This window comes from Cebus imitator, unplaced genomic scaffold (assembly GCF_001604975.1).
Source record: "Cebus imitator isolate Cc_AM_T3 unplaced genomic scaffold, Cebus_imitator-1.0 Scaffold326, whole genome shotgun sequence".
NCBI classification, from domain to species: Eukaryota; Metazoa; Chordata; class Mammalia; order Primates; family Cebidae; genus Cebus; species Cebus imitator.
In genome coordinates this window covers 2,045,173-2,068,543 of record NW_016107641.1, presented here as the reverse complement: position 1 = coordinate 2,068,543, position 23,371 = coordinate 2,045,173, and the positions used below count along the sequence as shown (strand labels likewise).

The window sequence follows — 23,371 nt, the reverse complement described above, 5'->3', positions numbered from 1 at the left end:
CACACCAACTACATTTCAACTACTACAGTATGATTTTTGGCCCCATTGTTCCACTGAAACTTTTTTTTTTTTTTTTTTTTTTTTAGGCAGAGTTTTGTTCTTGTTGCCCACTGCAACCTCTGCCTTGTGGGTTCAAGCAATTCTTGTGCCTCAGCCTCCCAAGTAGCTGGGATTACAGGCATGTGCTACTACGCCCAGCTAATTTTTGTATTTTTAGTAGAGACAGGGTCAGGCTGGTCGCAAACTCCTGACCTCAGGTGATCCACCCGCCTCAGCCTCCCAAAGTACTGAGATTACAGGTGTGAGCCACCACTCCTGGCCTGAAACTTCTTTTACCAAGATAAATGGTGACCTGTTAGTATCCAGATTCACTCAGCTTTTTCTAATTCATTGGGTCCTCTTTCTCCTTTTTTATTATTTGAAGTTTTCCTCAAACTTCATTACTTTTAACCTTGCCTTTGCGCTACAGTACTATTGTTTTTGATATTAATTTACAAAAATAAAAAAATTGATTACTTAATATTTTTGGTTGAATTGGCATTCTTTTTTCTTAAAATATTCTTGTATGCGTACAAATAAGAAAAATGAAAACGGAATTGTTAACTGCCAGCTAGTACAGAGATTGAGCTGGAATCCTGCTCCTGTTGGAAAGTGAGGTGTGCTGAGCCTTCCTCTTGAAAATAATCAGCAGGCCCCAAAAGGAGGAACTTTCTCACTGTGTTGTTTACTTTTTAACCTTTCCAATGTTAGCCTCCTTGTGCCCTCTAAAATGACCTCGGGTACCTGTTAGAGCCTAGGGAACCCTGGAACTTCTCACAGTGCTGATGTGTCCATGTGTCACCCAGACTTTCCTGTGTGCTCAGATTGGCATTTCTGACTGGATGCTGCACACGGTACTGATTACATGTAAGCTGCTTGCCAGTCCTGCTTCCCATCTGGTTCCTTTTTGAGAGTCTCATTTTTGTGACTGAATTCACTGGTGACTCATTTGTCCAGACCAAACTTTTTATTATTTTAGACTTAGCTCCGAACCTCCCTCCCTTTCAGCAGATATTGAGCACCTCCTATATATCAGACCATGCATGGCTGATGTGTTAAAATCTTAGCTCCTCTGTCATATTTCTTGGGCCCCAGACACTGTATATAGTTTCCTCAATGCTCATGTGACCTCTTGTCTGTGTCCTGGGCTAGCTGACCTGCCCTGCTCTGTGGTTACTGAGATGTTACTTCTCCAGTAGATAGCCACTTGGGTGTAGATGATTCTGAATTCTTTGTATCTGAGTGCTTTATTGCTGGGCTTATTTTATTTAATGAGTAATGAGTGGGGCCTATTGGGACCACTTGTCATTTCACAGAAAAGTTGTAGTGCTCAAAGAAACCTTAGTTTATTCACAGTTAAACGAACAGCAAGACTGGTCTCTTGGTTATTGTGTTGCTTTTTAATATATTTATTAGATGTGATAGTTGTATAGATAATACAGTGAATATATGCTTCTTAAAGCAGCAAGTCCTGAGTATGTGGAGTACAATGTGAAAGTTCCCACTTACTTTTCCCTGTGCCTTCTGTTCCCCCTCCTGACTTGCAGGCTTAGTTTGTATCCTGCCAGATCATTCTGTGTGCAGGGTACTTTTTTCATCCTAAAGGTGTTCATACCATGAATCTTTTCACTTAACATGGCTTTTATATCAGTACTACAGAATATACTTAGTAGCTACATCAAACTATTAAAAATGTGCTCCACTAAACATCCTTGCACCTGTGTATGACTAGTTCTCTGGAATAAATACCTAGAATTGCTTGGCAAAGGTTGTGTGCATTTCAGATTTTGATAGATATTGCTAAGTTGTCCCCCCAAAGGGCTTTACTAATTTATATTTTCAGCAGCAGCATGTGAGGGGAGATCCTCCTCCTTGTCTGTATTGGATTTATCAGGCTTTATATTCTTGCCAACCTGATGGGTGGGAAATTATACTGTATATTGAAATGGAGTTATTTTTGAGGGTTTTTATTTTATTTTATTTTATTTTTTGGTGATTGACTCTCACTCTGTTGCCCACGCTGGAATGCAGTGGCAAGATCTTGGCTCACTGCATCCTCCACCTCCTGGGTTTAAGTGATTCTCCTGCCTCATTCTCCCAAGTAGCTGTGATTACAGGTGCCCGCCACCATGCCTAGCCAATTTTTAGTAGAGACGGGGTTTCACCATGTTGGCCAGGCTGGTCTCAAACTCCAGACCTCAAGTGATCTACCCATATCAGCTTCCCAAAGTGCTGGATTACAGACGTGAGCCACCGTGCCTGGCCTATTTTTGAGAATATTTTAATCTTCATTTCACAAGGTCTTGCTCTGTTGCCCAGGCTGGAGTGCAGTTGTGCTATTGTTGCTTACTGGAGCCTCCATCTCCCAGGCTCAAGCGATCCTCCTATCTTAGCCCTTTAAGTAGCTGAGACTATAGGTGCATACCACAATGCCTGCTTAATTTTTTAAATTTTTAGCAGAGACAAGGTCCTACTATGTATCCCAGGCTGGTCTCGAACTGAGCTTGCCGTGTTTCCCTGGCTGGTCTCTGCCCTCCTGCTTTGGCCTTCCAAAGTGCCGGATTATAGGAGTGAACCACTGTACTTGGCCTAATTGTAATTAGTCTTCTGAGATTCTGATTTGTTCAAAGTTCCTACTTACTGGATAGGTGTTCTGCCTAGGAGTTTCTAGTCTCATATTCATACAGAAGCTCTTTCCTAACATCACTGTTTCCTATGCATTACAGTTGATCTTGCCGCTATAATATAAATCATCTGTGTCATAATGAAATGAAGATGCTGACTTAGAAAACAGCAGCCAAATGACTTGGCTGTTTTGAAGAATATTCCATGGCCATCATCCCCAGGATTTTGGTAGCTGGCTTTCTTAGCTGGCTGCCTAATTGATACTGCATTTCTTTTTTTGGTTCATTTTTCTTATTATCAGAACTCAAGAAACTACATCGTTTGTGCCTTTTTAGTAAATTAATACTTAGAAACTTGAATTTATATAATTGGAAGATTATTACTTGATCTTTTGATAAATCAGTCTGCTCTAATTATGCAATATTTAAGAACTACAGTGAATCCTACATAACAAAATGGCTTATAAATTTCTTTTTTTCTTTTTAGTTAGTCTGTAGAGAATGCCAAATGAGGGAATCCCCCACTCAAGTCAAACTCAGGAGCAAGACTGTTTACAGAGTCAGCCTGTCAGTAATAATGAAGAAATGGCAATCAAGCAAGAAAGTAGTGGTGATGGGGAGATGGAGGAATACCTGCACTCTCATTCCGTGGGTGATGGGCTGTTCTCCACTGCCGAGGGGTGCGCATCAGCAGCTCCAAGGAGAGGGCCAGCCTTGCTGCACATCGACCGACATCAGATCCAGGCAGTGGAGCCTAGCGCCCAGGCCCTTGAGCTGCAGGGTTTGGGTGTGGACGTCTATGACCAGGATGTGCTGGAACAGGGTGTGCTTCAGCAGGTGGACAATGCCATCCATGAGGCCAGCTGTGCCTCCCAGCTCGCTGATGCAGAGAAGGAGTATCAGTCCGTCCTGGATGACCTCACGTGAGTGCGGCCCATCTTTTCCCTTTCAAAGTTGTGGTTAAACATGTTAGGGATATTCAGGTAATGGGGAGCTCCAGTATTCCAGAAGTTTAGGAGGTGTGTAGAACCTTTTATTTGGAGGACAGAATCAATAGGGGCAGTCCTCAGCCTTGTCTTTGAGCCCCAGCCCTTCACCTCAGGAGCACCATTGTACATGGTAAGAGTCTCCGTCCGGCTCATGAAACCCAGTTTCATCCATAATGTCCAGAAGAGAAGGGCTATTCACCAGCATATGCACAAAGTGATCTCAGGAGAAGTGCACCTAGAATTCTGGTGTTTCCAGAATTGAGATACCAGGAATACATTCCATCCCCTTCACATTTTTCTCCGTGCAGTAGTTTCTTTCTAGCTTGGTGTCCCGAACCTTAGTGTTCAGTCTTTGGCGATTTTTCAGATTTACATTTCTAGAAATAACGAGAAAGACTCCCTGGTATTCCTTTCTTCCATCCTAGTTTTCTAGGAATGGAGATTTCATTTGTGTTTTAGAGAGGGGGAAGACTTGAACTCTTCTGAGCATAGCACATTAGTGGGGAAAAAGGGGAGACTATGGACCTGAGCCAGGATGGGAGGTGAAGACAGGAGAGGGAAGCGGGAGAGTTGAACTCACTTATCATTGCTGCTTGGCCCCCTGTTGGGCAGTGTTCTGGGCAGTGTCAGGTAAGCAAGAAAGAAGGTGAGTGCTGAATTGGATGGAGGATGGAGCAGTGTCACAGATGATAGCTGGGGAGGGTGGAGTGTGGAGCCCCTGGCTGAGGTTGTCATGAATGTGGCTGTTGGTACTTCAAAAGACATGTTTTCTGCTAACCATTGCCTGGTGTTTTCTTTTGACTTCCTCAGTAACAGGTGCTTGTTGTGGTTATAGTCTGAGTGTTGAGGACATCAACTCTTTATAATGACACTTTTACATTTGATCTTGGAAATGTGTCCTTTTTCTGCAGAGGTGACAAAGGAGAGTTGTAGAGTCTCCATGCAGAGTGATGCTAGATGGCTGGTGGCATGTGGTGCCTCAGCCAGAAATATGCATTGTTTATCCTGTAATCCACAGAGGTTACAAACAGGAAATTACACAAGCTTCAAGGAGATTGAATTTGTGTTCTGAAAATTGGAAGCTACGATTCTGTGGTGTCTATTTTAGGAGTAATTTATTTTAAATGGATTTATTTTCTTTGTACCACAAAACTTAATGTTATGGTAAGTGAATCTTCCATTTATGTAAAAGAAAAATATTGTCACAGATGTGTGATTTATGTAAGAAATGTTTAAGCATTTTTAGAATGCTTCCAAACTTTAGAAGGCTTCCATAACAGGCGTAAAAGCTCATGTATGCATTTTGTCATGTAAAAGGACAACTTACCGCACATTGTTCTAGCATAGTGTCTTGAATAAAGTAGGTACTTAAATAATGCTTGTAGAATGAATGAATCAGCTTATAAATGGGAACGAGCTGATTTAAATCAGCTAGTTAAAAGAAGACACTAGCAGTCATCTTAAAACTCTAATGATCCTTCAAGTTTTATTTGTGGCCAATAAAGATAATGTACTCTGATTTAGTTTCTTCTTTCTTTTAGTTAATAAAAAGTAAAAGGGACATTTTTTTTAGCATTTTTCTCTTTATAGTATGCTATAAAAATGTTATCAAAGTGGAAAATAGAAATTTATCTTATTTTTCAGGTCATGTACGACATCCCTAAGGCAAATCGATAAAATTATTGAACAGCTTAGCCCTCAAGCTGCCACCAGCAGAGACATCAACAGGAAACTAGATTCTGTGAAACGACAGAAGTATAATAAGGTGATTCAGAATAACGTATTCAATATTGCATTTTTAAAAAAGTCATCATGTAGGCCCACTTAAGAATTTAGGAGGTATTTTAAAAAGTGCTTATAAGATGTGAAGCAAATACTTATAATTACAGTAGAAAAATGTTGGGCTGCTTTTGTATGTTTAATCTTTTTGTTTCCCTTTAACATCCCATTCTATCACATTAAAAAAAACACACATATACATAGACACACACATCCATCCATACACACATCCATACGTATACAGTTGCTCCTTGATTTACAACAGGGTTACATCCCAACAAACCCATCATAAATTGAAAATATTGTTCGGCGAAAATGCATTTAATACTCTGAGAAACCTGTCTTAAAGTCAAAATATTGTAAGTCAAACCATATTTAAGTCCAGAGGCTCCTCGGCTTACGGTGGGAATATGACCTGATAAACCCATCATAAAGTTGAGAAATCATAAGTCAGACCATGATAAGTCAGGGATCCTCTGTGTATTTGAGAAAAGTTCCTTTTTGGCATTGCTTGCCTCACTTGGGTGCACTTTCCTAGTCTTCCTGCATCACCATTTCTTTGGCCCGGCTTAGGGTTACACTGGCCTCTCGCTCTGTCTCCTGGTCTTGTGTGAATTCTTTTTTCTGCTTAGCCCTTGCTTTCTCTGATCGTCTCCACTCTGTTTCCTGGCCGTGGAATCGTTGACCCTCAAATACTTCTGCTCATTGTTGCGAGAGCCTGGCCCTTTCTCCCTCCTTGGGCATTATAGTCAGCACCCAGCCACACTGGGGCTGTACTTAGGTTCAGAGAACCTAAGGGTAGGGAGTATTTGTTACTTAGAATATTATTTTTATGAGGTTTGAAACCTTTTTTTAACGATTTATGTACAGCTTTGTGAGGTTTGAAATATTTTTTAGGATTTATGTACCTCTTTGTTAAAATACATTGCAATGGATAGGAAAGACTAGTTGCGACCATTTCATTTCTGCCCTCCCAAATGACTAGCAGATGTCCTTGTGCTTACAGTTGATTCACTGCATCGAGTAGAGTCCTCGCATGTTTTCTTTAAGCTCTCCAGGGGTAGGGCTGTGCATAGACTCAGTTCATGTGGCCCTTATACTTCCCACTCTCCAGTCTGTTATCTGCACCACCCCATCTTTTCTAACTTGCTTCCAGAATAGCAGTCCAAAGGTCAAAGCTAGCAGTTGCTCAAGGCAGGTGGGGTCCTCCCAAATCAGAAAGGAGACATCTGCTCTCTTGTGGGAGCATGTGAAATCGATGTGCAGAGACCTTCTTGGGTTTTTGGTGGGCTGGAATTTTAAGGTTATAGAGGACCAAACTTGAGACCACTTCAAGTCCTAGTCTAACTTAGTTATGCATTCTTGTCTTTCATCAGCAGCTCTTTGATGGTTAGGGGTAGACTATTCAGAGGGAAAATGCTTTAAACAGGATGTTGCTGAGAGAAAGACAGAAAAAACAAATTGCAAGTCATTGCAATGTGGCATTTATGTTCAGGGTTTCCCCTTGCCCCACACTGACATTTAAAGTTGAGACATTCTTGACCTTGGGAAGATGAACCAGGTACCCCAGGCCCAGTTCACTGGGGAGGCCCAGGAAGGGCACATATCAGAGTTCTGGTGATGTGGAAGGAAACGAGGCAAAGAGGAGTCAGGATGAAGAGGCATGGCAAAATATATTTTTCTCTTAAAGCTTTTTGATAGGGTAGAATACTAAAAGGACAGTCATAAATATGATAGGTTATCAAAGGGGATTGACTTTTTTTTTTTTTTTTTTTTTTTTGAGATGGAGTTTCACTTTTTTTACCCAGGCTGGAGTGCAATGGTGCGATCTTGGCTCACCACAACCTCCGCCTCCTGGATTCAGGCAATTCTCCTGCCTCAGCCTCCTGAGTAACTGGCATTACAGGCACGCGCCACCATACCCAGCTAATTTTTTGTATTTTTAGTAGAGACGGGGTTTCACCATGTTGACCAGGATGGTCTCGATCTCTTGACCTCGTGATCCACCCGCCTCGGCCTCCCAAAGTGCTGGGATTACAGGCGTGAGCCATCGCGCCCGGCCTGGGATTGACTTTTTCAACTGAACATTTGTATTTTTATTTCTTATCTTATGGCTTATTGACTTCCATAGCCCATTGGCTCCTAAGATGAGAAACACAGAGTAGTTTAGGGACTTTCCCAGTGTATAATGGGGAAACCACGTAGAAGTCGTCCACCTTTCAGGTCAGTGCCCATGTATTTAAATGCTCGAACACATAGAAGGCTGTCTGCCGCCTTCAGGAGAGCATGGGGGTGCAGGCATGCCTGTCTGCTGGGAACACTCAAGGCCCCTTTGCTGCTAGACATGTGGTAGTTGCTCATATAGGGCTCTCTAGTAATAGTAATGTATGGAATTTTTATATAATGTATATTTTATTTGTATTTTCCTTTGGATTAAAGTTTAAAATTTTGTAATGCTGTCTTTTGTATTTAACAATAAATTGCTTCATTGCTGTTTTTTGTATTTGATATTTACCATTCAAGGAACAACAGCTAAAAAAGATCACTGCAAAACAAAAGCGTCTCCAGGCCATCCTTGGAGGAGCAGAGGTGAAAGTTGAATTAGATCATGCCAGCCTGGAGGAGGAGGATGCAGGTGAGGATGCTGGGAACAGTTTCTCTGTGTTCTTGAATAGATGCCTGGTATCTGTAGTCAGTGGACGTTGTCTCTTTAGTCTTTGCCTGGGTTGAGAAAAACACACTTCTTTGCCTTAGTGTCAAAACAGATTTAGGAAAATTCTCTTCTCTACGTCTGCAGAGCCAAATCCCTTTCAAAGAGAATGAAAGTAAATATTTAACTCAGCTCACTGAAGGCTGCTGGTACACATTTATTTTTACATTTAATACATTGGAAATCTTAAATATTCTTATATTGTTAATTTGATAAAGATAAGTAACATCATGATTAATTTACATGTTGGAAGCCCAACATCATCAATTCGCATTTAGAGAACGGTTCTCACATGTCTTTTAGGAGTGTTTTTGGCAGGCTTTCCAAGCATCAGTTCTGTTGTTTAAGAAAAGACATCTTTTTCAGGTTATACTATGGCCAGTATTTCATTTGGCCATTACTGTCTTGGATGGTTTTCTTTTGGAAAACCTTTTGGGAAAATTCTTAAGCTCTGGAACTAAATTATTTTTGCAGTAATTGTGTGTGTGTGTGTGTGTGTGTGTGTGTGTGTGTGTGTATAGAAGTTGTTGGTGGCTGCTTAGTCATTGACTACTTGAAATATAGATTACAGCTGTTTAGGATTAAATTTTCTAAGCAACTATTTTCTACCAGCTTTAGAAGTTTATTCAGTAAGATGAGAATTGTTATGAAGAATTAATTGAGGCAATAGAAAAAATATTAGAAAAATACGTGTTTTTTTTCTTTTTTTATTGAGATGGAGTTTCATTCTTGTTGCCCAAGCTGAAGTGCAGTGGCATGATCTTGGCTCACTGCAACCTCAGCCTCCCAGGTTCAAGCAATTCTTTTTTTTTTTTTTTTTTTTTTGGTTTAGTTCTTTTTTTTTTTTTTTTTTTTTTTTTTGAGACGGAGTTTCACTCATGTTACCCACGCTGGAGTGCAATGGCGCGATCTCGGCTCACCGCAACCTCCGCCTCCTGGGTTCAGGCAATTCTCCTGCCTCAGCCTCCTGAGTAGCTGGGATTACAGGCACGCACCACCATGCCCAGCTAATGTTTTTGTATTTTTAGTAGAGACGGGGTTTCGCCATGTTGACCAGGATGGTCTCGATCTCTTGACCTCGTGATCCACCCGCCTCAGCCTCCCAAAGTGCTGGGATTACAGGCTTGAGCCACTGCGCCCGGCCTAGGTTCAAGCAATTCTGCCTCAGCCTCCCTGTAATCCTGAGATTACAGGCGTGTACCACCACCCCTGGATAATTTTTTCTGTTTTTAGTAGAAACGGGGTTTCACCATGTTAGCCAGGCCAGTCTCAAACTCCTGAGCTTAGGTGATTTGCTTGCCTTGGCCTCCCAAAGTGCTGGGATTACAGGCGTGAGCCACTGTGCCAGGCCCAAAAATACATGGTTTTAAAGTTCAGTCTCTCAGAATTCATTAAGCCAATGACCAGTGCTTTTGACTGCTGTGTACTATGTTTCTCATTGGTAACAGATGTTTGTTCTTGTCTGGCTGTTACTGTCTTTCACCTCCTACTGTGACTTTGGTAGTAGGGTTAATAGTTATATTGTCTAGGGTTAATAGCTACCTCCTCAAATCCAAGAGCCCCTTTTTATCCTTGGTCACTCTGCCTGTCTACAGCAGCTGACACTTCTGTTCCTTCTGGGATCCCTGCTTCTCTCCTGGTTTTCTTTTTGGCCCGCTGACTACTTCTGCATAGTTATTTCTGGCCTTATTTTAGATGTTGATGTTTCTCAGGATTTCTCTGAGCCCTCTTCTTGTTCTACTGCCTCTCCTTGAATAATGTCATTTATTTCCTATGGCTTTTGTAGCCACATAGGTTCTTCTAGTATCTTATACAGATCTGTAGACGTCTGGTTTTGCCTTTTTTGAGCTCCTAGTTCCTATTATATCTCTCTGTCTGGACACCAGCCATCACTTGAGAATTGAGGCAAAATGCTTAGTGTAAAGGAAAAGATTTGTTAAATGGACTGTAGATAAAACCAAGAACTTCTATTCATCAGAAGATAGCATTTAGAGAGTGAAAAGGCAAGATACTGAGCTGGAGAAGATATTTGCCATACATGTGTGAATCACAGGACTGAAATCTAGAATGTATAAAGAACTCCTAGAAATCATTTTAAAAAATAGACAAAAAAAGGGCAAAAGACTTGAATACTTTCTATACAAAAGAGGCTGTCCAAAAGATAAATTCATGAAAGGTACTTCTTTTGTTAGTCATCAGGGAAATATAAATTACAGCCAGAATGTGGCACCAGTACACATCTACCAGCATAGCTAACGTGGAATGGCTAGAATGTGCACCAGTTGGAACTATTTGACACAGTTGGTGGGACTTTGGAAGGTAACACTTTGGAAAACTGACAGTGTCTACTGAAGCTTAGCATACCCAGAGAATTATTTATTTATCTATACATGTTACCAAAAGATCAGAATATTCATAGTAACATTTTTCCTAGTGACCAAAACCTGGAAGCCACTCAAATGTGCATTAACATTTGACAGTTAACAAACCACAGCTACGTTCAGCAGTAAGTATGCAGGCCAAAAGCATTATGTTACTTGAAAGAAGGTGGACACAGCACAGAAATTTCCACTTACATAGCTTTCAGAGACAGGCACAACTTGTCTACATATTAGGAGTCAGGTCCATCATTATCTTGGGGGTGGGTATTGAGGCTGGGAGGTGGCCTGAAGGGCTCATCTGGTGGTGCTAGTAATTTCTTTTACTTGATGTGGGTGCTAGTTTATGAGTACACTTTTTTTCTAAATATTCACTGGGCTCTACACTTTTAATAATTTGTGCACTTTCAGATGTATATTTTATTTCAGTGCAAGTTTAATGAAAAACTGGGTATCATTGGCCTACAAGAATCGTAGATTTTAGAATATGGATTCCTTTCTATTAAGCCTTAGGTCTTTTGGTATTTTGGTTATGTGGTAACTTTACCGGAGATGAATTTCAACTAATGAAAGAGGGATTCTTCCTGGGTGACTTTACACTTACGGCGTAACTTCCAATTTTAGTTCATATCTTCAAGTCAGTTAACTTCACATATCTAACACGGTGCTGCTGTCCAATAGACCTTTTTGCAGTGATGAAAACGTTCTCTGTGTTTTCCATTATAGTAGCCATTAGTCACGTGTAGCTCTTGAGCACTTGAAAAAGGGCAAGTGCAGCTATGGAACTGAGTTTTTAACTTAATGTAATTTAAATTTAAATAGCTACAGGTGACTGGTAACTACCATGCTGGACAGCGTAGAACTGACATTTATGTTTTTCCTATTTAGGTACATGGTCCCTCAGATGCCTGTTTTCGGTTTTACTGTCTCTTGAATTTAAGTCCATCTGAGTGTTGGTTTTAGCAATGATGTGGGAACTTTGGATCTTGCTTCCTCGTGGGCTGTTCCTCAGCTGATGAGGAAACACAGCTAAACTTGTTTATTTATAACTCTATAGAGTAATAAGCCTATTCTTGAATGGCAGAGAGTATATTTATAGTGAAATATTTTGGAGGAAAGTTACTGAGAAGTCATATTTTTGAATGGGAATATATTAAATATAGCATGATGCTATAATACATTTTATTCTGTCTTTCATGTGTAACATGCTTTAGTACATGGATGTTTTTTTATATGAGTTACTTGTAGGTGCCTACTATTTCTTGAAAGAGTGAGCATTTCTTTTGTACTCTGGGAAAGTTTCATGCTAGTGTGAAACGCGTTGCTATTGTTCTTTCAGAGCCGGGGCCATCCAGTCTCGGCAGCATGCTCATGCCTGTCCAGGAGACTGCCTGGGAAGAGCTCATTCGCACTGGCCAGATGACACCTTTTGGTACCCAGATTCCTCAGAAACAGGAGAAAAAGCCCAGAAAAATCATGCTCAATGAAGCATCAGGCTTCGAAAAGTATTTGGCAGATCAAGCAAAACTGTCTTTTGAAAGGAAGAAGCAAGCTTGTAATAAAAGAGCAGCTAGAAAAGCTCCAGCTCCAGTCATGTCTCCAGCCCCAATGCAAAATAAAAACAAAGCAAACAAGAAAACCAAAGTTCTGTCGAAAAAAGAGGAGCGTTTGAAAAAGCACATCAAGAAACTCCAGAAGAGGGCTCTGCAGTTCCAGGGGAAGGTGGGATTGCCAAAGACAAGGAGACCTTGGGAGTCAGACATGAGGCCACAGGCAGAGGGAGACTCTGGGGGTGAAGAGTCTGAGTACTTCCCCACAGAGGAGGAGGAAGAGGAGGAGGAAGATGATGAGGTGGAGGGGGTGGAGGCGGACCTGTCTGGAGATGGTACTGACTATGAACTGAAACCTCTGCCCAAGGGCCGGAAACGGCAGAAGAAAGTCCCAGTGCAGGAGATTGATGATGACTTTTTCCCAAGTTCTGGAGAAGAAGCTGAAGCTTCTCCTGTAGGAGGAGGAGGAGGAGGAGGAGGAGGAGGGCGGAAAGTAGGGAGATATCGAGATGATGGAGATGAAGATTATTACAAGCAGCGGTTAAGGTCAGTCTGCAGGGATCATAAATACATTGTACTGTTTTCTTTATCTTAGGTGACAGGTTTGTTACTGTGTAAACAATTCTAGATGCAGCTTAATATATTAGACCCCTGAGTATGCAGAGGTTGGATTTCTTCTACTCTTAACCTGCTAGAAGCAGTGGGGCCCCTAAGTCCTTAATGGAGCTGTCCCCACCTGCATGTACTTCTAGGTCTTTTTTTTTGAGTCTCCCTCTGTCTCCAGGCTAGTGCAGTGGCACAATCTTGGCCCACTGCAATCTCTGTCTCTCGGGTTCAAGTGATTCTCCCTCCTCAGCCTCCCGAGTAGCTGGGACTACAGGCGTGTGCCACCACGCCCAGCTAATGTTTTTGTATTTTTAGTAGAAATGGGGTTTCACCATGTTGGCCAGGATGGTCTCGACCTCTTGACCTTGTGATCTGCCTGCCTCGGCCTCCCAAAGTGCTGTGATAATAGGCGTGAGCCACTGCGCCTGGCATACTTCTAGTTCTTTAGTTGGATTTGGAGGCGAGTCTAAGATGGAAAAACTTAAGGGAAAAAAAAAGAACTATTGTTCTTTCAGAGCCAGGGCCATCCAGTCTCAGCAGCATGCTCCTGCCTGTCCAGGAGGCTGCCTGGGAAAAGCTCATTCGCACTGGCCAGATGACACCTTTGTCAAGAGGCATACAGAGGGCTGAGTGTGAGCTGTGTCTCCTTTATACCAGCCTTCACTCTGGAATAAGTGTCAGGAAAAAGAAAAGGGTGAATTATGTCATACATACTGGATAGGGGTTTCCGTTTTCCCTTTTGAAGCAGGAAAGTAATTTTGGAGAACTTTTTTCCAAAAAAGAGTTGAAACTTAAGCTTTGATGTGTAAATCCTTCCTTTGCCTTGAGGAAATAGTCATCTGCATAATTATAAATGACCATCATGTGAAAAGTATGCTTTGTATGCACAGCATACCTTTCTTTTCACTGTTGCTTTTTTATGCTAGAGACTGACTTTGGCTTTTAGCTCCATGACTTTGTCAGTGTATGATGCAAGCAGCATAAAAGGGAAGGTGAACGTGTGAAACATGAAGTTTGAATTGCGTATTGCCACACATTTTCTATGAGCCAGGAAAACTAATCTGTGCGTCGCAGGCCTCCCCACGGTGGTCCACGGAGCACGGTGCTACTGCCACGCATTTCAAGTCTGCATTTGCTCACTTAGGTCTAAGGAAGTCAAAGGGAAAAAGGAACCTTATTACTTTTAAAATAGTTGACAATGGGATGACTTTTTCCCAATCTTCAACAGTTTTTTCTTATTTCTCAAGGTGAGGAGACCTAGTTTGTTGTATTTATTGGCCTTCATGAATGGAGGTTGACCTAGTGGTTTTCTTGTTACTTAGAACTGCTCGTTACCCCATCCAGACACTACACACATTCCATAACCTTTCCAAAATAGATGCATCAGAGTTCTTTTAAAGAATAATGTGTGACTTAAATCCTGTTTAGAGCCGTGGCACTCACATTCTTGTGGCACCTTATGTAGTAATACACAGTTGAGGAGTGGCTTATATTTGTCATTCCTCAGCATAGCTTTTGTTTCTGTTTGTGTTTATTACCTGTAAAGATGTTGGAGGAATATTGCATAGTACTCTTGAGCAGTGAACAGTGTCCGACTTAAGTACTGCAAAGAATTAATAAAAGTGTAAATCTCAACATATTGATTATAAATGGAGCAATATATATTCTTCCAATTAAATTGGGTCAATATTAAATATGTTTTAAATATATTAGTATTTTGATCAAGAGCAATTTATTTTGATTGAATTTTAAATGTGGGTTTAGTTTAATTTCATGGCAATAAGTTTTTCTTAATAATGTTAAGATTGTAAAACAATTTATTATTTTCAGAGCCATATTATAAGCCAATATTTTGTTAAAGCTACAGTAAAATCTCAAATGAATTTCAGAAATACCAATAACTCTTAATTGCCACCAAAATAGGATAGCTCTTAACATTTTATAGCTACAGTTATTAAGGCTGTTAAACCGCAGATATCCACACTGAAATATTTGTATTACATCTCCTTTGGTGCTATTTGGATTGGGGGATGTTGAAAGAAAGTAAAATGCTCAGGATTGAGAAGAAGCTTATTAGAACTGCCATCTCTCCATATTTTGTTACTTGTTGCTGATCTTCGTAGACCGATTGAAATGGTAATGCTATTCCCTTGAGAAACAAAAAAGACCTTTAGGGTTGCATGTCTTAGCAGTGGTTTGAGATGGATGATTAGAATAAAGTCGTGTAGTTTACAACATAGAAAATGTGGTTTTTTTTTTTTTTTTTTTTTTTTTTTTTAGTGATTAGAATTTAGGAATACTTCCCAGGGTAGGTACCTTTTGCTGAACTTACCTTTTACTGAGGTTATAGCCTGTTAATTATAATGCTCTTTTCAACTCTAGGAAGTGAGAGTGGGTGACTTCTGGATGTCTCATCCTCTGTATTCTCTCGGCTTGAGAGCCACCGGCCTTTCACTGGCACTAGGTTTTCAGTAACTAGGTACCTTTGTTTTAGCTGATACTTACTAGGAATTTCCTGCCAGGCCCTTTCCATAGCTTCTTTCTGGAACTGGGCAGTCGCACTTTGGATCCTGCTTTCTTTGATTTGGCTCAAGCCCTCAGCTCAGTCTTTGAATTTTTAATCATTTTTCAAACTGTATATTCCCACTTCCCACATGTTTCTGCTGCCTTCTCTGCACTGAACTGTATCTGGAGGCTGGTTCCTCAGTGGATTCCCTGGTTTTCAGACCCTTTCACATCACACAGGATGAATGAACCACTGCTTAGAAGTAAATGTTCTGTTGGTTCTTATTCATGTTAGTAGTATATAGGTCTTATAAAACATCCATTATTTTTTCATTTTAATTTTGTACTAACACGGTTTCCATTTGGTTATGGCTCTTGGTTGCGAGGTCTAATGCTTTCTTAAAATATACTACTATTTGGCACATTATGGGCCTAGGAGCTCCAGGTACCAAATAAAGATTTAATAGTACTAACACACTTGCAGTGTTTGATATGTGTTCCTGGTGAGCACCTACATGCTACTTGCCTAGTCTAGGCTGTGTAGCCAAGACAGCCCTGCATGGCCCAGAAGACCATACATTGTATATGTACCTTTTCCCTTCAGGGTGACAAAGATCAGGGTGCTTGTCTCCAGTCCTTGTTACCTCTGTGTTGTTGATTCATCTCCCAGTTGACATATATGAGGTCAGCCCCCATTGCTTTATCTTTGTTTCCACGTCAAGAATGCATATCTGCATTCTTGGACTGGCTTCAAGGGTTTCTGGCAAAAAATCTGCAGTCTGTTAGTGGACATGGGCACAAATAGGACCTAACCAACTGTGAAGGGAATAATAAATTCAGACTGAGGTATTTGGAAGAGACTGTGGAGGAATTTCATCCACTATAGGGCCTTGCTTTGTTGGGTAGCTCAGATATATTAATATGGCCCTTATGATGCGAATTAACAATGTTACACATTTGCCCCTAAACTCTAGGTGCATCGTTGAGAAGGGAAGGAGTTTGCTTTGCTTTGGAGGCACACTAGTTCCTCAGGGGTCTCATTTGGATTGTCTTGGAGATTGATGTGATGTCACAATGTACAGAGAGGCTGAGAACAGAGAGGGCAGGTGTGCTTCACTCTCCAGCCAATTCTGATCTCAGGGGGGTAGTAGTCTATTCAGGGGGCTCCTAGGTTCTGTTTGGGTGGGCTGGGAAAGAATGCTGTAGTTCCTTAGTGATGCCTGTCATAGGCACAGTGGGGAACTAGCAACATTCATGCTAGGTATTTGCCAATCGACATAGTAAAACAAATGTCACTGACTCTTGGCTCTTTATCTGGTAGTGTTCAGCACTGCTTGGCCAGGCTGTGGAGTATAGACGGGTTGCATCCTGAGTGAGAAGATGCACTTCCAGAGACTTTTTGTCTCTTCTTGCTGGCAGAACTAGGGTTAGTATTTATCATTTGACTTAAACTCATTCCCCAAGCTTGTACTCTGTTTTCATCTGCTGGCAATTATTGTTTAAGTTGCTGCCCTCACAGACGGTACTTCCTTGGCAATGAGCACAGACTAGAGCAAAGCTTGTCCACCAACAGACTGATTATGTGGCATCACCGGGAGCCCCCAGTGGTGAAGATGCTGACTCAGGAAGTCCAGTGTGGGGTCACCAGGCAGGACTTTCTAAAAATGTTCCCAAGTGGCTCTGATGCATTGTCAGATTTGGGATCTAGGGATTGAAATAAGTCTACCATACATACTTCTTTTCGGGGCTGCAGCTTTTGGCTGATGCAGTTTGTGTATCAGTTCCTCAAACATCCTCTTTTATGTGCCCTACATAGTTGTATGTACACAGGGGAGGGCCTGGCAGGGAGCCTTCGTTAAATGCCGTGTATCATAGAGCATCTGGTTCTTGTAGGGTATGTGCGTCTGAGTCACCTGGGGAGTACTTTCAGAAGGCAGGGGCCTGGGCTCAGCCTGGGGAGTCCGAGGCAGCAGGTGCAGGGCCGGAAGAGCTGGGTGCTGCACTTGTGTTTTGGCTGAGCTCTTGCGGACTCCGAGGGGAGGTTGGTGACATTCTTCATAGTCATCGGCCCTTGTTCAGTACGAACTATGTTCTCATTTAGGAGAGCTTTGAGGCAGTTGGAAAGCATTGTTGGTAAGGATGTTGAGGTTTGAGAATGTAATGCTTTTTTCTCTACTTCAGCCCACAGTCAGCAAATAATTGCCTCTGGGATAAATCCCCTGTGTGCCCACCCCCATCAGGGAAACACAGTGGGGAGTTCAGAAATGGGACTCTTCAGTTGGTGGTGCGTGAGTCTCTTCAGATGACCTGGTGCATTGGGCTAAGCTGCTGAGTGCACAGCCTGAGGTGGATTTGAGTTGGTTCCTCTGAATGGTTTGAAGCCTCCCTCCCCACCTTTCAACACTTCTGATGAGTCCCTATTTTTTATTGTAAAAATATAACAATATTAAGATGAAAAAATGACCTCTGTATTTTATGTTTTTATTTTCTACATGTCACTCCAGTCTTTGTTTCTGTGCATACATGTCTTTATGTAGTTATAATCACGGCCACTCCAGTTAATTGGCTTGCCCACAGTCTTACCCTATGAAGTAGAGCTGAGGTTTGAAGTTGGCAGGGCCCTGTACATGTATTTTCTTCCCTTTGTGGGATTGGGTGGAAGGTGCAATATTAGGTATGACCACAGGGTGGTGCCAAGAATCAACACATCACTGTTCCCACCTTCATTGGACTGGAAACCAAACCAAAAACCTAAGCCTGTGATCTGGGAATTGGATGAACATTCAGGGAGATGGGTCAGGAGTCTGGAAGGTCTGACAAATATGGGGTGGATGGGGATAGAATTTATTTCATGGTATGGTGTAACTTGAATCTGTAGTCTTGATGCCTGTTGATATAGTTGGGTTTTAATACATTTTTGATCCTAATGGCTTTTCTTATGCCCTATTTTTTACCTTTCTTACATGAATAACTTTGAGATGTAAAGGGCTGATAAAGATTCCATTCATTGTGTACGTCTTACGGAATGTCTTCTAATAGTCTGTGAGATGTAATCTCCTGTGAAGATAATACTCTTCATTGTCCTCCCGCTGAACACTGGGCCTCTGTGGCCAGGGACCCACTGGATCCCGGCTTTGGAGGGTTGGGTTGGGCATATGCACTGTTCTGAGGAGGGAGCTGTCAGCATTTCAAATGCTGAAGAGTCAAGCTAAGTAGGATGACCGTTGTGAAGAGAGTCTTGTGGATTTGGAGCGTTGAGGCCTTGAGGGCCTGAGCAAAGGTGGCATTGAGTGGGGCTAAGGGTGGGGCGGTCGGTACACAAAAACAGTGATGGCTGACGTGTTTGAATGCATACCAGTTAGTGGTTCTTGTTATATTGATTAATTTGTTTAATCCTTACAGTCACCCACGAGATAGGACTTTGAACCCAGAGGGATGAAGTCATTTGCTCAAGACAGCGGTCAGTGGAAGGGCTTGGAGAAGGCGAAGGGGTCTGAAGGTGGCTTGGGACACATGAGACTGATCTAGCAGCTTGGTTTGCTGTAGCAGACTTGGACAAACATTGCTTCAGTGCCTGGTTTGTCCCTCCACTTGATGGGGGCCATCTAAAGGCCGTGGCCTGAGAACCACCGCTCTCCCAGCCTGTCTCCTCCATTTTATTGTCTTCTAGGAACCTCTTCCTCTTCCTTCTGCCTAGCACCTGATTGCACTGGGATTGTCCTATCTGTCCTTCAGTTGGATCCTGGTTTGCACTGGATGAGGATTCAGCAATTTTAGGCCGTGCTTCAGCAAAGGCCAATTCATATTATGTAGGTTGATTTGCTTATACTTTTTTTTAAAAGCCTAAATTAAAAAAAAAAAAATCTGCCAAAATCTCAATTTAGTAAAAGCTTAAGATTTTTGTCCAGAAACCTAAATAGAATGATTTTAAGAATGTTGTTATCATCTCTGAGAGTTCTTTTTTCTCAAGAAATAAGCCTGGCCAGGCATAGTGGCTCATACCTGTAATCCCAGCACTGTAGGAGGCCAAGGCAGGAGGATTGCTTGAACTCAAAAGTTCAAGGCCAGCCTGGGCAACATGGTGAAGCCCCACCTCTATAAAAAATAGAAAAAGTTAGCTGAGTGTGGTGGTGTGCGCCTGTAGTCCCAGCTACCCAGGAGGCTGAGGCGGGCAGATCACTTGAGCCTGGGAGAAAAAAAAAGGAAATAAGCCTATGTTGTTCTTTTTCTTTTAGGAATCTCTAAGTTGAAAGAAAAAGTTACACTCTCAAAACCTATTTATGCCTAGTGTTCCATTATTGGAACACTAAGCATGTGGGAGTTATTTATATCCTACTGCTCAAGGTAATTGCAAAGGTCTGATTTTTCATGCATGTCTGCCTCCTGAGGGTACATGTTATCACATGGTGCACAGAGTTAGTCACTACTGCAGATACTGGCATGCTGGGAGTCTATCAAAAAGTGATGGGAGTTTTTGGAAACATTTTTGAGGAAGTATCCAAAGACAGTTACATAAAACTTCACTGCACTATATCCTACACTAGTAATTAAAAAAAAAAAAAAACAAAAAACCTTCTCTACTAGTTATGCTATTGTTCTGTAAAAAGAAAATGCAGAAATTATTATTGTTGCATTAATTACAGGTTTGACAGTTTTCATGTTCCATTTTTGGAACACTAGGCAAAACCACTACTGCTAGGACTAATAATACCTTTTTTCCATTTTAGTCCCAAGATGCCTCGAACTCTAAGTTTACATGAAATAACTGACCTTTTAGAGACAGATGACAAGATAGAAGCAAGTGCTATAGTGATACAACCACCTGAAAATGCTACAGCACCTGTTTCTGATGAGGACTCAGGAGATGAAGAAGGTGGAACAATAAATAATCTGCCAGGTTCTTTGTTGTGCACAGCTGCGTATCTTATTGAAGATGGCTCTGATGCTGAGTCTGACTCAGATGATCCCTCATACACACCTAAAGATGACTCTCCTGATGAAGTTCCATCTACATCTACTGTGCGGCAACCTCCACCATCAAGGAGGAGGAAAATGACAAAAATTGTTTGCAAATGGAAAAAAGCTGACTTAACTGTACAGCCTGTAGCAGGTAGAGTTACAGCACCACCAAACGATTTCTTCACCAAAATGAGAACTCCCACAGAAATTCTTGAACTTTTTCTTGATGATGAGATCATTGAACTCATTGTCAAGTATTCCAACCTATACGCTCGCAGTAAAGGTGTACATCTTGGCTTGACTAGCTCTGAATTCAAATGTTTTCTGGGAATTATTTTTCTGAGTGGTTACGTCTCAGTTCCTAGAAGGCGTATGTTTTGGGAACAAAGAACAGATGTGCATAATATACTGGTTAGTGCTGCCATGAGACGTGACCGCTTTGAAACTATATTTTCTAATTTACATGTTGCTGATAATGCAAATTTGGATCCAGGGGACAAGTTTTCCAAGTTGCGACCTCTTATAAGCAAACTCAATGAAAGATGTATGAAGTTTGTTCCAAATGAAACACATTTCAGCTTTGATGAATTCATGGTTCCTTATTTTGGTCGTCATGGGTGCAAACACTTTATTCGGGGAAAGCCCATTCGGTTTGGCTATAAGTTTTGGTGTGGTGCCACATGTCTGGGCTACATTTGCTGGTTTCAGCCATATCAGGGTAAAAACCCAAATACTAAACATGAGGAATATGGTATTGGTGCGTCAGTTGTCCTTCAGTTTAGTGAGGCACTTACAGAAGCACATCCCGGACAATACCATTTTGTATTCAATAACTTTTTCACCAGTATTGCACTTCTTGATAAGCTCAGTTCAATGGGACATCAGGCAACAGGTACAGTGAGAAAGGATCGCATTGACAAAGCTCCATTGGAATCAGATGTAGCTTTAAAGAAAAAAGAAAGAGGCACATTCGATTATCGAATTGATGGCAAAGGCAATATTGTCTGCAGATGGAATGATAACAGTGTTGTCACTGTTGCCTCATCTGGTGCTGGTATCCATCCTCTGTGTCTTGTCAATCGTTATTCCCAGAAACTGAAAAAGAAGATCCAAGTTCAGCAGCCAAACATGATCAAAGTGTATAACCAGTTCATGGGAGGCGTAGACAGAGCTGATGAAAATATTGATAAGTATCGGGCGTCAATCCGTGGAAAGAAATGGTATTCAGGCCCTCTTTTGTTCTGTTTTGAATTGGTCTTACAAAACGCTTGGCAATTGCATAAAACATATGATGAGAAGCCAGTGGATTTTCTGGAGTTTCGTCGACGTGTGGTATGCCATTATCTGGAGACTCATGGCCATCCTCCAGAACCTGGCCAGAAAGGAAGACCTCAGAAGCGTAACACTGACTCACGTTATGATGGCATAAATCATGTGATAGTCAAACAGGGAAAGCAAACACGATGTGCTGAATGTCATAAGAACACCACTTTTCGATGTGAAAAATGTGATGTTGCCTTACACGTGAAGTGTTCTGTTGAATATCACACTGAATAGCAGATGTCACCACCTACTGAGACAACACACATAATTTTAGGCATTATGTACAGTGTAGCAGTGGTTTTGCCTAGTGTTCCACTTTTGGAACATTACATAACAATGGAACATAATAAATTTTTTTCTGTTCAAATTTTTGTTCCTTGGTTTTTTTTCTAGGTAACATAAGAATTTCATGCAAAAATTAAAAAAATTACAACCTCAGACGTAAATGGGTTGAAGATGTTTCCTTAGCACATTGGCTTCCTTTAAATAACAAAGCTGAGAGGCAAATGAAGACTAATTCTGCTTCCTGCTCTGCACACACCTTTCATTCTCAGCTCTGAGCATAATTGTCTGCATCAGTCTTAATTTACTCCATGAGATCTGCAGTCCTAACTGAGGGTATTTCATCTGCTCAGATGTGCCAATTAAGTTTACCCAGATAGACTATAAAAAGGCAGATAAGAAAAGTAAAACACGAAGTATCTCAATTTAGCAAATTAGACTAATCTGTGAGGGATTCTTAGCTGCCTGAAATAGAAAACCTATTGTACTACAGAATGCAAACTATATTAAATACCCAGCCTAGTGCCTGAATATATTTTTAAAAATCAAACTGTACTCATTGTGCCTCTTGTCAAATTTCTTAGATAGATATTACAATAGGTAGAGAATGATCCTGAGATTGAAAGGTCACTCTGTATTAAGAATGATTTAACTGTATGGTTTGTACCTTTTTCCTTACAGTCAGCGCAGACTGCGCTGTGTGCAGTGACCCTTGCAACATAAAAATATTACGATAAAGCAGTAAGGTCTCTTGAATTTTGAGCACCTTGCTGTGTGACTTCTTGAAGTTTTGGAGAGGGCATGCTTATTAATATCTCAGGCTACTAGTATTTGAAAATTCCCATTAATATATATATTCTGTCCCTTTTGTGGGTTGGTATGGGCAATTGTGTATGTTGATTTGTCTGGTATAAAATGTATATTATGTGATTGTTCAGCCTAGATTACAGTCCAAAGAACTGCTAAATTCATTTTCCTGTTACTTGAAAAAGTTCGCAGGGGTATATTGAAGAGTGAGTTTTGACTTACCATGGACAATATTGAGGTGGGGAAGGAATCATGTTATTGTACAGAAATGAAGGCAGTCTTTCCCTTCTTTAAACCTTAGTCCTGATGGTTTTTTTTTTTTTTTTAAGACAAAATTTGAATTGAAGTTTTAGAGTTTGGTTTGTTCTTGTGCAATTGCTTTCATTCTGTGGCAGTTAAAGAGGACCCTTCTGCTGGCACTGTGAGAAAAGGAGTGGTACTAGGGAGTTGGGAAGATACTTTTTGAGAGACAGTGTTATGTAACAGATAGGAATATAGACTCTAGAACCTAATTATCTGGGTTTGAGTCTTTTCCTTAGCTCGTTGGCAATCTCGGAGAGCTTCCTTTATCTCTCCCTGTCTGCTTTAACTGTAAAAAAAAAAAAAAAAAAAAAGAATTACAATAGTATTGATATAGTTTGGCCTTTTGTCCCCACCCAAATCTCATCTTGAATTGTAATCCCCGTGTCAAGGGAGTAACGTGATGAGAGGTGATTCGATTATGGGGGTGGTGTTCCGCCATGCCATTCTCAAGATAGTGAGTTTTCACGAGAGCTTATGCTTTGAATAGTGGAAGTTTTTCCTGTGCTTGCACTCACTT

At 41.2% G+C, this 23,371-nt stretch overlaps 1 protein-coding gene across 5 annotated transcripts in view; it reads left to right on the top strand.

Annotated features, from left to right (window-relative positions):
• Nucleotides 1-23,371, top strand: part of ERCC6 (ERCC excision repair 6, chromatin remodeling factor) — an 89,210-nt gene that overhangs the window by 2,590 nt on the left and 63,249 nt on the right. For 2 of the 5 annotated variants that reach the window (XM_017504685.2, XM_017504686.2), the window contains exons 2-5: nucleotides 3,151-3,586; nucleotides 5,297-5,417; nucleotides 7,955-8,066; nucleotides 11,859-12,615. In XM_017504685.2, coding sequence (XP_017360174.1) covers nucleotides 3,165-3,586; nucleotides 5,297-5,417; nucleotides 7,955-8,066; nucleotides 11,859-12,615 — 1,412 coding nt within the window. In that variant the 5' untranslated portion in view covers nucleotides 3,151-3,164. Of the gene's footprint in view, nucleotides 1-503; nucleotides 907-3,150; nucleotides 3,587-5,296; nucleotides 5,418-7,954; nucleotides 8,067-11,858; nucleotides 12,616-19,907; nucleotides 23,166-23,371 lie in introns of those variants that run through there. The other 3 variants (XM_017504688.2, XM_037730021.1, XM_017504687.2) reach the window with 3 other exon arrangements.